Source organism: Protomyctophum bolini (genome assembly GCF_963924005.1).
Source record: "Protomyctophum bolini genome assembly, chromosome: 14".
Taxonomy (NCBI): Eukaryota; Metazoa; Chordata; class Actinopteri; order Myctophiformes; family Myctophidae; genus Protomyctophum; species Protomyctophum bolini.
The window spans coordinates 3,089,078-3,103,946 of NC_137875.1; the positions used below are offsets into that span (position 1 = coordinate 3,089,078).

A 14,869-nucleotide genomic window follows, 5' to 3' on the forward strand; every position below is an offset into this window, starting at 1 on the left:
CACTGCAGACAGGACAGAGAAATGGTGTAAAGACACAGAGACACAGAGTCCACTGCAGACAGGACAGAGACATGGGGTAAAGACACAGAGACACAGAGTCCACTGCAGACAGGACAGAGACATGGGGTAAAGACACAGAGACACAGAGTCCACTGCAAACAGGACAGAGACATGGGGTAAAGACACAGAGTCCAATGCAAACAGGACAGAGACATGGTGTAAAGACACAGAGACACAGAGTCCACTGCAGACAGGACAGAGAAATGGGGTAAAGACACAGAGACACAGAGTCCACTGCAAACAGGACAGAGACATGGTGTAAAGACACAGAGTCCACTGCAAACAGGACAGAGACATGGTGTAAAGACACAGAGACACAGAGTCCACTGCAGACAGGACAGAGAAATGGTGTAAAGGCGGGGTGCATACTTAGTTTAGACTAGTCACTAGTAGTTGTAGGACTAATGGCTGGTCTAACCAATGACTAGTCTAAACCAAGTACTGTCTAAACTAAGTACTGCACCCGTAAAGACAAAACCTTTTAGCTCGAGGACCCAAAAAGAGAAATGTCATGTCTCACTGGGACCCATGTACAGTATTCTCCCTGGTCTACTCCATGTACAGCAGGGGTGTACAGTATTCTCTGCAACTGCAAAACTCCATCCTGGACATAATCTTTATGAGCAAACATGATAGTCTCTGTATTTCAGTGAGTAATAAAAGCGGGTCACTGGTTGAAATGCATGCTGCGCTCATACAAAAATACAAGCTGTGAAATGTTACAGCCCTTATAATATATTTAGATCAAAGAGGGGTAATCCCTCGGTGGCGGAGACTCAAACTCTAACGTATGCTCTGCACCCCTCTCACCGTTCCTCCACAACTTCTCTGCATAATAACACAATATGTGGAGGAGGAGGTTTCACGTTGGTATAGCCATTTAAATATGTGCTGTGAGCGTCAAGATTGGCCAATTTCGAATTATGTGAAAGTATGAAACGGTTATTAATTGGTTAATAAAACAAATAAGCCACAAGAGGTGTCAGGTTACGGGGTATTTTATAATGGCTGAGAGGCGTAGTGAGACACGAGTGTCTCAAGACCCTTTCAACCGTTATAAAATACACGGTAAACTCATGGGGACCTTGAGTGGAGTGGCTTATTGCTTTTCTAAAACGGTTACAAACATATAGCAATATTAACCTCATAAAACTATAAAATTCACAAAAGCAGCAAATTCGCTTTGCGCCACCAGAGCGAGCCACACTTCCTTGTTTTGACTGGGGGGCGGTGCTTAGACGCCCGCACAGCCAGGGTGTGTAAGGCGAATCAAGTGCTCCCCTTCCCCAGTTCAGCTACAGAGCTGCGGGATCAATGTAACGCAGCTGGGAATGATATAAAGTGATTGAAGTTGTGGGTACGGGTACCAGCCAGTCGGAATCAAGTATTGGGACCAACCGTTTTAGAATGTATGTTCTATAATAATAATAATAAAAATCTGAAAAGTCCCTACAGTAGTAACTTGCGTTTTCAAATCATTGCAACGTTGTAAAAAGGACATTGAGATGTAGTGGAGTAAAAGTATAAATGTTACCACCCAAGTAAAGTAAAAGTATCGTAACTTAAGTACAGAACTTGAGTAAATGTACTTCATTACTTTACATCGCTGTACCTACTAGTGTACAGTAGGTGTTGGCTACAGTCTAGACTAGAGACATACAGTACAGTACAGTTAGCATGCATTAAAAAACAGACAGGCTTACCCGAGGTTGAGAGGCTGTGCTCCACTATACCAACTTTCACAACCTGGAAAAAATAAATAAATAAATAAAACGTTAAAACAACCAAGTCTGGCACCGACCAACACATAATTGCACTGACACACGTCTGTCACTGTGCACATGAGGGGAAAAAAAACAATGTATAAAAATCACGTTGTCTTACCCCAATAAATGGCACGAATTTCTGACAGGAGTCGTCATCGGGGCTGTGTGAACAGAGACACAAGGTACAAGGCGGGGCTGTGAGCCAGTTCATGGGGATCAATTACGGTTTTTAAGAAAAAGGTTTCAACACTCCAGGGTTATCGGAAATGAATCATGACTCGACGATGGCCCTGGACTGGAAGAATGATGGCCTGTGTGTGCCGTGCGTACGGTGCGTACCACGTACATGGCCCACTACTTCATGTCTCATCACAGTGGGATGTGATGGCACATGCCTGGTTGGTTGACTGGGTGGAATGTGGTTATTCTGGGAAGGGAAGGGGGGGGTGTTATGCTACAATGAGATGAATGAAACGGCTCCGCTCCTTACAACCAAAATGACTCAGGGTGTGTGTGTGTGTGGGGGGGGGGCGAGTCCACTTCAATTCGACAGAGTAGCGCAAATGTCGATCACTCTCTGCTGATTTCTGATCTTCTGCACCTTTGTTAAATTGACGCACAGTCGCACACACGCACACACGTACACACACACACACACACACACACACACACACACACACACACACACACACACACACACACACACACACACACACACTCCTCTCTCTCTGTCTGTAGCTCTAATGAATTAGTCTCATGTCGCGCAGCTGCGTCTAGATTCTCCCGGCGGATCCTGCCGGGAGCTGCCTACTGTATGACATAGAAAGAATAGGTGGACCCCCCAGGCTACCAGATAAGTGACCAAACAGTGGAGATCAGGTTGGATTCGGTGGTGGTGGTGGTACGGTGTGCTTATTTTAAACCGTACCAGTGCGCCACTAAGGAGACCGCCAGCTGCAGATTTGAAGGATTTGAAGCAGACCTTTTCAACATGCTGGGACTAAAACTGAACGGCCTTCTGTTATGTTCCTGTGTTCTGTCTAGAGGGGATTGACAGATGTACTTAGACGTCTACTCGCGCTTTCTCGATGGCGCGACGAAAACTCGCGCTTTCTCGATGGACCGACGAAAACTTGCGCTTTCACGATGGCGCGACGAAAACTTGCGCTTTCACGATGGCGCAACGAAAACTTGCGCTTTCTCGATGGCGCGACGAAAACTTGCGCTTTCTCGATGGCGCGACGAAAACTTGCGCTTTCTCGATGGCGCGACGAAAACTCGCGGTTTATATATTTTTCTTATTATTTTTCCTATTATTTTTCCATATGTTTTTCCCCTATTTTTTTCCTCTATTTTGTTTTCTTATTTCTTTTCCCTATGTCCAATGTCTCTCTGGGTTGAGAGGGTAATCAGGGTATAGCCTGAGATCAAGGCTTGTGGTTTTGTTCTCCTTGTACTCAATCGTTTAACCACCGTTAATGCTTAATGAATAGAGTACCAAAGTCCTGATGTCTAAACCACCACAGGGTCATAAATAAATGATCCCGTTCTAATGGTGTGTCTTCCCCGAGGATCCCTCATGTAGGGATGAGGTGACGTCAATCCTGCTCAGACAGGGAGGCATGGACCTTCTCCTGGACCAAGGAAGGGCTTTCCAAACGTTTTCAGCTCCAGACCGAAAAGAGACATTTGGGGCTCCATTTTCGTCACCGTTAAACCCCTTATCCCTAAACTTATTTGCCCTTTTTTTAATTTTTTACTATTTTGCATTTGCATTTTTTTTAACAGTTAAATAGTGTCTCCCTGGGACCCAAACTTAAATAAAAATCAATCACTTATTTTTATCACGTACACCCCCCTTTAATCCCCATTTCAAGAATAGTGAAAATAGCTAATCTACATGACACTAGCGTAGGCAGTGCTGCGTGGTGTGCCTATCGGGCCTGGCTCTTTAGCAGACTGGTAACATAACGTGCCAACGGATTTATAGGTCTCGGGTTCGCCTCCCGGCCAAGGCTACACTAGTATGTCGCAGTAAAAAAGAAAGAAAAATATAGAATTTTAGATAGATCTAGATTTTAGAATATAAATAAATCTTGATGACGAGCAGGGTGTGGTTTTGACATCAGATAATAGAGTCATGGGTTAAGTATGTCCCTCAACATGGCAGCTCATCTTAAATCACCGTACATGACCAGACCAATGCCAAATGTCTTTCTAATTGAATGCTGAGGAGGGTTCCGGAGGCCATTTTGGAGAAAAACAAACTCAACTCCTATTCACTTACCATTGGGGGGCAAAGGGCAAGAAATAACCATCAATGTCAATTGATGAATGTCACATGATGAAAGACGTGAGAATTCTCCTTAGAGTGTTATTATTATTATTATTGATTAATAAGGTTGTTAGGCATTTCTTTTACACCAACAGAGACGGAAAGGAATGACAGCGTGTCAGAATCAAAAGTCACAGCAAACCAGGACAGACAAGTCAGGACATGAGTGGACAAACCAGGACAGACAAGTCAGGACATGAGTGTCCAAACCAGGACAGACAAGTCAGGACATGAGTGGACAAGTCAGGACAGACAAGTCAGGACATGAGTGTCCAAACCTGGACAGACAAGTCAGGACATGAGTGGACAAACCAGGACAGACAAGTCAGGACATGAGTGGACAAACCAGGACAGACAAGTCAGGACATGAGTGGACAAACCAGGACAGACAAGTCAGGACATGAGTGGACAAACCAGGACAGACAAGTCAGGACATGAGTGGACAAACCAGGACAGACAAGTCAGGACATGAGTGTCCAAACCAGGACAGACAAGTCAGGACATGAGTGTCCAAACCAGGACAGACAAGTCAGGACATGAGTGGACAAACCAGGACAGACAAGTCAGGACATGAGTGGACAAACCAGGACAGACAAGTCAGGACATGAGTGGACAAACCAGGACAGACAAGTCAGGACATGAGTGGACAAACCAGGACAGACAAGTCAGGACATGAGTGCGTCGTGAGGTTACGGGGGGTGTGAAAAAAGGGAAATGTGTCGACACACACACGGTAAGACGGCTCAAGCCAAATGGAGGACAGGGGGGACGGGACGGGACCAGGGTGGACAAACAGTTGAATTGGAATACCTGATGTAAAAATCAAAATACAAACTTCTCTTCCTTGAATGCAAAGCAAAGGGGAGCGGAAGGGGGGGAAGAAGGAATGCAATAGTGTTAAATTGTCATGTCGCATCAAGTACCACCTGTGTGTCTATTAGGAAGCAGCTCTGACAAAGAGAAGGGAGAGGTGGGGTTCGATCAAGACTCGAAGGAAAACAGACAGACAGACACGCAGCAAGCAAATAAACAAACAGGGAATGAGTTTTGTTGTTAGCACTGTTTGAGGCAATGCAACAAAGAAATCCTGATCTATTCTGGGAAGATGGACAGAAGTTAGACTGGTTATTATTTAATTATGAAGTATTTACGACAGCCCAGTTTGTTTCTATAGAGCCTGGAGTTAGAAGACAATCCCAGCTCTTCAAGTAGGTACATGTGTCTCCTGTCACAGCAGGCCTAATGGTGTATTTTATTTTATTTTATGTTGTATAGTATATTATGCAATCTGCCTCGTAAAGGATCTGGAGTGTCAGTTTGGTATTCACTCGGTCATTGTTTGCAAACCGTCATGTGGGTTTATTGTAATTGTTTATGTAAAGTGTAAAAAGTGTCCTGTGAGTCCATATGGGCCGGGCCCGGGCTTCTTCGGAAGCATGACACTTAAATAAAGAATCAATCAATCAATCAATGAGTCCATGTTGTGTTTGTAAGGTGAACGACCGGGTTCAGCTCATCCCCCGCCTGAGCCCGTGACCTCTCTGAAGGAAAGGGAGCTCAGAACCGGTCCTGAATGTCTTAACTCGTTTGTACCGTCAGGCTCAAACCAAGGTTCATTAAATAAGGTTAGGCAGCGAAGGCCGTACGTACGGTGGACCAACAATGGGCTACATGCAGCCAACACTTCCGCGTTCAGCTTCCTTTGGTCTCAGTTGCGCATGTTTCTTTCTTTCCTTCCAGGGAGCAACATGGAGTCCACCGTACGGTCCTCGCTTCCTGTCCTCATTTAATAGTCCTTGGCTCAAACTAGGAAGTAGATCTTTATGTCGGAGATTACTAACTATAAGGTGCATATTAATCACACATCACAGCCGTCTGTGTGTGTGTGTGTGTGTGTGTGTGTGTGTGTGTGTGTGTGTGTGTGTGTGTGTGTGTGTGTGTGTGTGTGTGTCCACCATGGTACGTGCATGTTTTGCGTGTGAGTTTGCATGCATGTGCATATATTGAAATGTTTCCGCCGTGCAATTAAATTCATGTTCATTCACATCTCTCTCTCTCTCTCTCTATGACAACGAGGATCAGGCCGAGCTTAGCTGACAGACTGTAGCCTCTGACACTGCTTCTGTCTACATGCCATGTTAAGTAGAGACTGTAGCCCTGCTTCTGTCTTCATGCCATGTTAAGTAGAGACTGTAGCCCTGCTTCTGTCTACATGCCATGTTAAGTAGAGACTGTAGCCCTGCTTCTGTCTTCATGCCATGTTAAGTAGAGACTGTAGCCCTGCTTCTGTCTACATGCCATGTTAAGTAGAGACTGTAGCCCTGCTTCTGTCTACATGCCATGTTAGAGACTGTAGCCCTGCTTCTGTCTACATGCCATGTTAAGTAGAGACTGTAGCCCTGCTTCTGTCTTCATGCCATGTTAAGTAGAGACTGTAGCCCTGCTTCTGTCTCCATGCCATGTTAAGTAGAGACTGTAGCCCTGCTTCTGTCTACATGCCATGTTAAGTAGAGACTGTAGCCCTGCTTCTGTCTCCATGCCATGTTAAGTAGAGACTGTAGCCCTGCTTCTGTCTACATGCCATGTTAAGTAGAGACTGTAGCCCTGCTTCTGTCTTCATGCCATGTTAAGTAGAGACTGTAGGAGGTTACACACAACACCAAAGCATCATGTTAGGAATCATTCCAACAGAGAGGCATGCAAGATAACATAAAACAGAATCACAACACACACACGCACAACGATAACGTCACATAAACCGAGTCAGCTTACCTCTTCTGTTTGTAGGTGAGCATGGCTTCCGAGATGGGGAACTGGTGGGACACGTTGGCGCCTGCCAGATACTGAACAACTCGTCCCGCTACGTCGATGTTATCTGCCAGAGACACACAGCGGCGAAGAATAATGGGCTATGGACATTGTATAAACGATGGAAGATGCATGAGAGTTCATTCAAAGGTAAATGTGTATGTGAGGTCTGGCTGCTACTAAATACCTACTTATTGTATTAACCCATTCTGACCTGAGATCAGATTCATACGAGGTTTCCACTGGACACACACTGGTCCGATTAACCCATTCTGACCCGAGATCAGATTCTAAAAATGTCAGTCGTTCTTCGATTTTTCAAAAATAGCAGACCTACAAGCTCGTAGCGCGCCCTCGGTGGCGCACTATGAGCTTGTAGATCTGCTATTTTTCAATAGCTAAAGCATAACATGATGCTAAACACCAAAATGGGTTCCCGTTCAGAATGGGTTAAAGGAGAATCCATGCTAGAAGGCTTTCTTACTTTTATTTGTAGTTGTTACGTCCCCGCCAAAGAGGTCCAGGTGTTATTTTGTGCAAACGCGCATTATTGGCTATTTCCCCTACCATAAGCCCTCAATTAATTGAATTGCATTGAATGGGGCATTGGGGTGTTGTGCTAATTCGCTTATTTCCATCACTCAAAAATCAATTTGTTTGTATATATATCCTCTCTTCATAATGTAAATAGTATCCCAAGCGGCACACTTTACTACTTATTTCAATAGAAATAAGCGAATTAGCACAAAAACTCAACCCCCATTGAGGGCTTATATTTGCGGAAATAGCCAATAATGCGCTTTTGCACAAAATAACACCTGGACCTCTTTGGTGGGGACGTAACAACCACAAATAAAGGTAAGAAAGCCTTCTAGCATGGACTTCTCCTTTAATGCTTTCACAATAAGATGTGGTTGAGGTCGACAGCAAGATACCTGGGAGGAATTACATGTCAAAGCACAAGACAAATGGGACAGATAATATGGGCTGCTCGCTAGTTCTGTGCACCACGAAGGGAGGAACCTTCGCCCTATAGTTTTAGACCGTGACGGAGAGGCACCCTAGTTTTAGACCGTGACGGAGGGGCGCCCTCCGTCCCTCTCAAGCGAACTTGAGCCACAAGAGACACCACCGAGCGAGCTATGAAGCCAGCAAGGTGTCGTGTCAAGCGCTGCGAAGTTCGCTTTGAGCCGACTCAGTCCCGTTGGAGTTTCGATCCGATATAGGCAGAGAACAGTAAGTCCTCGTCGAGACCCCCTACAACGAACACAGCGGGAGGAGCGCTCCCTCTACCCCGCCGACGGGCCCGGCCGTCTCACCCAATCACAAGCCCTCCCCTCGTGGTGCGGTAAACGCATATGGGGCCGCCGCACCGCCGTCAGATGTTTTGAATTAAAAGCGGCGGCTCAGGGCGATTTGGCTCGGCACTTCGTTTTTAGCTCAGAGCTTCACTAACGCTTCAGCTGGCAAACAGAGTAGATGAAGGATAAATCCCCTCTCTGTAAGCAAGCATGCACAACATGGCCTACGGTGTTGTGCGGCCTGGCTGACATCGATAAAAAAAGGCTTTTAAATCCTAAGATTTTTCTGAAAAACCCATGTTTCTATGTCAGTGGTGCTCAACCTTTTTCATGTCAAGGACCCCCAGAATTATCTCTATTGGGCCACGGACCCCCCATCTCAAAATATGTAGTTCCAGGCACCCCCCAGAATCCAATATTTTAGTTAAAAATTATCGTTCTGAAATAAATATTCAAAGATTTGCGCCACATTTTCACGACTTTTCAAAAATAGCAGACCTATACAAGCTCGTAGCGCGCCACTCGGTGGCGGGCTACGAGCTTGTAGATCTGCTATTTTTCAATAGCTAAATTATAACATAATGTTTAAAACACCAAAAGGGGTTCCCGCCCAAAATGGCTTAATGAATAATAATGCGCCAGGCTCTCGCGGGCTGTCACAGGAGGAAGCAGTCAATTCTCGTACGGCCAGTTCTCCTCACTTGTCCTCCTGACCCCGGTGTGAGCGTGTTGACAGTATGTGACTCTATGTGGGCCTGTTTCCCTTGCAGATGTACTTCATTATTATTGTGAAGCACATTAAACGTCTTAGGGTCGAGTGACAATGATAATAAATGGGTTTGACACCGGTTAGAACTGAGGGGCTGGATGGAGAGAGGCTTGTGTTTGTGTGTTTCTCTCTCTGTGTGTGTGTGTGTGTGTGTGTGTGTGTGTGTGTGTGTGTGTGTGTGTGTGTGTGTGTGTTCTGTCCTCACAGCCTATGGCCATTGGCAACCCGTCTGAGATGTACAAGCTGCATGAGGGTATGTAGTTAATTGGAAGCCTATAATTATAATTTCACTTCAGATCTGCCTAAAGACAACATTAACCACTTAAGCCCCGTATACTTGGTCGTACAACAAGTAGCGTGAATACTAAACAGACCATCTACGTGCTCAAGTGTCACGGTGCAACATGTTGTGAGCCTGAGCTTGTAGATCTGCTTTTTGAGTGGCGCAACCACTCCTATAGCACGAGCACGGAGATATATGACGTTCACCACCCGGTGTCACTGTTGCACAGCCTAACACACAGACACACTACAGTACAGTACAGTACAGTACAGTACCACTCACTTCAGACGGGATTGAATTGGATGCTTGGATTAATTGTAATGTTTTCATTCAGTCTAATGTTTTCATTCCCCCCCCCCCCCCCTTGGAATTCCCAATTACAGGTGAGCACACAGCCGACCCCTGGTCGTCTGTCATCTGACATTTTCACTGTAGCTTTTGGTTCTGATGGAGTTCCACAAACCCCGGAGAGGATAAATGATTGAATTGCCCCGGAGTGGAGTCTGTGGTGGTGTGCGGATGAGCGCTTCCTTTCATCACAGCGGCGAGCCCCAGATGGGGTTTCTATAGCGGTTAGGATGATGGAACCGAGCCCTGTCCCCACAGTCCCCCCGTCCCCCCCTGTCCCCACAGCCCTGTCCCCACAGTCCCCCCGTCCCCCCCTGTCCCCACAGCCCTGTCCCCACAGTCCCCCCGTCCCCCCCTGTCCCCACAGCCCTGTCCCCACAGTCCCCCCGTCCCCCCCCTGTCCCCACAGTCCCTCCCGGACCTCGCCTCTCCTCCAACATCCATCAGACTCTGACCCGGCGCACTCTGATCCCATTTCTTCTCTCTTTCACGGTGGGTGAACACGAGACACACAGTGGCCTGTTCTGTGTCCAGATCTACACACTGTGGTAATCCTGAGTCCCACCGACTGAACCCCGTTGAGTTTGTATAACCTATACGTATATATATATGACGGTAACCTTCACCCTCTTGTTGTGTTGATAACAGTGTTGTTTTTGGCATTTCTATTTTTAGTTTAGTCATACTCTCTGGAATGAAACTTCATTTAGTTTCAGGGCGCGTTCGGAAATAGCGCACTGAGCGCACTGTGCAATGCAAACTAATAGCCGAGTGCACTCCGGTGCGGTAGTTATTTTTTGTTGACCCCTGGCCAGCCAGGGTGCCTAATGGAGGGTAAAGGAACTGGTCGGAATAAAAAAACCAACACACTGGTCAGCGCCGGTCCTACCTGAGGTGGGCCGCTCCGTCCTGCAGAACAGCTCCCGCCAGGCAGTGTCCATGAAGATGCTGTTGAACCTGCTGTCGAAGGAGGCCACGTATTTGGCCAGAGGGTGAGAACCTGGAGGGGGGTACAGTACAACATTATATTAACCCATTTTTGGGGGCGGGAACCCCCTTTGGTGTTTTAAAGCATTATGTTATAGTTGCGGCACAAATTGCACTTTGAATATATATTATTTCAGAGCGATTTTTTTTTACTCAAATCTTTGCTTCTGAGGGGGTCCCTGGAACAACATATTTTCAGATTGGGATCGGCAGCCAATTATTTAAGCAATAAGCCACGAGAGGTCTCAGGTTACCGGGCATTTTACAGTGTAAAATACCCGGTAAGCTGGGGCCTCGAGTGGCTTATTGCTTTTCTAAAACGGTTACAAACATATAGAAATATTAACCTAATAAAACTATTGAATTCACAAAAGTAGCTACGCTTTGCGCCACCAGAGCGAGCGAGCCAGAGCCACAACACTTCCTTGTTTTGCTCGGCAAGTAGGCTATGTGACGGGAGAATAGCGCTTGATGTATTTACGGGACTGCCTGGAGCCACACATTCACAGTCATATGAGCCGGGCGGTGCTTAGACGCCCGCACGGCATGTGTTTGTAAAGCAATCAAGCGCTCCCCTTCCCCAGTTCAGCTACAAGGCTGCAGGATGATACAAAGTGATTGAAGGAGTGGGTTATCGGTGAAATTTACACCGGTCACGTGACGGTAACCAGCCAATCAGAATGAAGTATTGGGACTACCCGTTTTAGAAATATTTTTGGGGGTCATTGACATAAAAATGTATGTATGAACGACTGACATATAAACATGGGTTTCGTCAGGCCTAAATGGGTTAAAGTGTCCCTTTGACCTACCTATGGGGATGACCAGAAAGAGTCCCTTTGACCTACCTATGGGGATGACCAGGAAGTGTCCCTTTGACCTACCTATGGGGATGACCTTTGACCTACCTATGGGGATGACCAGGAAGCGGATGTAGCTGAGCCAGTCGGGCGTCTTGTTGGCGAGCTGCTCCACGAAGAACCGGAGGATGGTGCTCAGGTAGCTCTGGTCCCCCGCCACCGCCACCTTGATGGTGGGCGGCGTCTGGGCGTTGCAGTTACAGCTGGAAGAACAGGGGGACGGAGAGAGGGTGAGACACTCAAACTACTTTAAAACAGGGTGACGGAGAGAGTGAGACACTCAAACCTCTTTAAAACAGGGTGACGGAGAGAGTGAGACACTCAAACCTCTTTAAAACAGAGTGACGGAGAGAGGGTGAGAGAGACACTCTAACCTCTTTAAAACAGGCTGACGGAGAGAGAGTGAGACACTCAAACCTCTTTAAAACAGGGTGACGGAGAGAGTGAGACACTCAAACCTCTTTAAAACAGGGTGACGGAGAGAGTGAGACACTCAAACATCTTTAAAACAGAGTGACGGAGAGAGAGTGAGACACTCAAACCTCTTTAAAACAGGGTGACGGAGAGAGAGTGACACTCAAACCTCTTTAAAACAGGGTGACGGAGAGAGAGTGAGACACTCAAACCTCTTTAAAACAGGGTGACGGAGAGAGAGTGACACTCAAACCTCTTTAAAACAGGGTGACAGAGAGAGAGAGAGAGTGAGACACTCAAACCACTTTAAAACAGGCTGACGGAGAGAGAGTGAGACACTCAAACCTCTTTAAAACAGGGTGACGGAGAGAGTGAGACACTCAAACATCTTTAAAACAGAGTGACGGAGAGAGAGTGAGACACTCAAACCTCTTTAAAACAGGCTGACGGAGAGAGAGTGACACTCAAACCTCTTTAAAACAGGGTGACGGAGAGAGAGTGAGACACTCAAACCTCTTTAAAACAGGCTGACGGAGAGAGTGAGACACTCAAACCTCTTTAAAACAGGCTGACGGAGAGAGTGAGACACTCAAACCTCTTTAAAACAGGGTGACGGAGAGAGAGTGACACTCAAACCTCTTTAAAACAGGGTGACGGAGAGAGAGTGAGACACTCAAACCTCTTTAAAACAGGGTGACGGAGAGAGTGAGACACTTAAACCTCTTTAAAACAGGGTGACGGAGAGGGTGAGACACTCTAACCACTTTAAAACAGGCTGACGGAGAGAGTGAGACACTTAAACCTCTTTAAAACAGGGTGACGGAGAGAGAGTGAGTGAGACAGACACTCTAACCTCTTTAAAACAGGGTGACGGAGAGAGAGTGACACTCAAACCTCTTTAACCAAATGTTATTTTAGATTTTAGCTGTTGAAAAATAGCAGATCTACAAGCCCAGTGCTGCGCTACAAGCTTGTAGATCTGCTATATTTTTTGCAAATACATACAATACATTCTGGGGGTCCTCGACATAAAAATGTCAGGGCAGGATTAGCACCTCTGAGGGCCCCTGGGCACCTCTGAGGGCCCCTGGATTAGCACCCTGGGCACTGAAAGCTCGAAGCCCCCCCCCCACCCCCCTGCACAAAGTGCACATGGACGTGCAGACCTGTGAGTAAATCCTTTGCGGTTTTTTGGGGGGCATTTTATGTGGTTATTTTGGCCTATTCCCAGGCCACCTCAACGCCCTCAGATTGACAGCCAGCCAGGCAGTAACAAACACGTCTTTGATCCCACCAGAGTCACCTCTCCACCTGTCACCCACACCCTCCCACCTTGAACGACAGCCAATCTAGTGCATTGTTGCTGCTTTACAACAATAAAACACTCATTTTGAATAGATAAGAACAAAATGAGGGGAAATTTCCATGGAGCTAAAGAAAAAAAAGATTAAGAGGGAAAGAGAGGGAGAGAGAGAGAGAGAGAGAGAGAGAGAGAGAATATGGACTTCTCTGTGTGAGAGCGTTGATGCTGCAGCTGGTCTCTCAAGCCAGCCTATCTCTTCCACAATCTTCCAAAGCTAGATGAGCGTCTGTAATTCCACCCGCTAAACGCTGAGACAAGGAAGCGCTTTTTTTCCCGGACTTCGGGGCTGGATGGGGGGAATTTGGACCAATCATGACAGCGGTCTCAGAAAATGATATTTCAAAAACATGTTCTCCATTTCTGCCAAGCAGCTATAGCGAGATAGACTTTAATCTAATTTAGTTTCCACCAGTAGGAGTTATTTACACGACTGCGCGAGGTGGTGAAACGGAAACGGGAAAATGACTCATTCTCAGAGCTCTCTGAAGGACAGACGGGTAGGCGGAAAGGAAGCGTTTGAAAACTGTTGGAGACGAGCAGCGCGTCTGAGAGAGAGAGAGAACGCTGCAACCGGAGCAGTCGGAAGTCATGGAGGGAGGGAGCGTATGGACCTCAGAGCGGTGTGTGCAGCGCTCTGCGGGACACCAAGCCCCCCCAGACAGAGCAGACGAGGTCGAGTGAGGAGCAGGTGTGAGAGAGAGAGGAAGTCTCGCTGTTCAGCCAGATTACTATGAAACAGGAGACGGGTTGGTTTGACAGAGCAGAGGAGAGACAGTGGACTGAGGCTACTGACACCATGTCCCACTGACACCATGTCCTGAGGAGAGGAGACATCGTATCAGAGAGGAGGAGGAGGCTGAAATGCAAAGGCCTTCACCGAGACACGGATAAACTCAGAGAGAAGGAAGTCAAGGGCAGGCAGCACTCCTGCAGATGTGGCTGGCCGACTGGCTGACTGACTGACTGACTGGCTGGCTGACTGACTGACTGACTGACATATTATATTATAGACATTCAGAGATTAAACAAAGCAATGTGTTGTATGATTATTTTGAAGAACACCGTTAGATGTTGAACGGTAACTTAAAATATGAACTGCTGTGTTCGTGCAGGGGTTAGGGTTCCTACACTTTTCCCCATTTCAAAATGAAATACGTTTTCAGACAAAAAAATCCTGAACTCTCTGTAGATGGCCAGACATGGGTACAAATAGCTAGATGTATATTATGTAAATAATACATCGTTTTAAAATCCAACTGTTAATGTGTATGCATATTAGGCTATGCTATATTATATATTGCAGTGTGCGTGCGTGCGTGCGTGTGTGCGTGCATGCGTGTGTGACTGTGTGTGTGTGTGTGCGTGCGCATGACTCACAATCTCTGGATGCGTGTGACGATGGTGTTGAACGCAGCCTGCACGTCGGCAGCCGAGCAGGTGGACACGATGGGCTGACCTTGTTCATGGAGCACCTCCGCTACGTACTGTAATTACAATTACATTACAATTACATTACAATTACATTACAATTACATTACAATTACATGGAGCACCTCCGCTACGTACTGTAATTAC

At 46.6% G+C, this 14,869-nt stretch overlaps 1 protein-coding gene across 4 annotated transcripts in view; it reads right to left on the reverse strand.

Moving 5' to 3' along the window:
- Positions 1 to 14,869, reverse strand: part of LOC308328417 (phosphofurin acidic cluster sorting protein 2-like) — a 111,945-nt gene that overhangs the window by 7,911 nt on the left and 89,165 nt on the right. For 3 of the 4 annotated variants that reach the window (XR_013965288.1, XR_013965289.1, XM_080782231.1), the window contains exons 15-20: positions 14,672 to 14,778; positions 11,506 to 11,720; positions 10,560 to 10,670; positions 6,934 to 7,036; positions 1,945 to 1,987; positions 1,764 to 1,806 (exon numbers count right to left, since the gene is read on the reverse strand). Coding sequence is in view for 2 of the 4 variants with exons in the window: in XM_080782231.1 (XP_080638357.1) it covers positions 1,764 to 1,806; positions 1,945 to 1,987; positions 6,934 to 7,036; positions 10,560 to 10,670; positions 11,506 to 11,720; positions 14,672 to 14,778 (622 nt within the window). In the remaining 2 variants the exon portion in view is untranslated. The remainder of the gene's footprint in view (positions 1 to 1,763; positions 1,807 to 1,944; positions 1,988 to 6,933; positions 7,037 to 10,559; positions 10,671 to 11,505; positions 11,721 to 14,671; positions 14,779 to 14,869) is intronic. The other variant, XM_080782232.1, reaches the window with a different exon arrangement.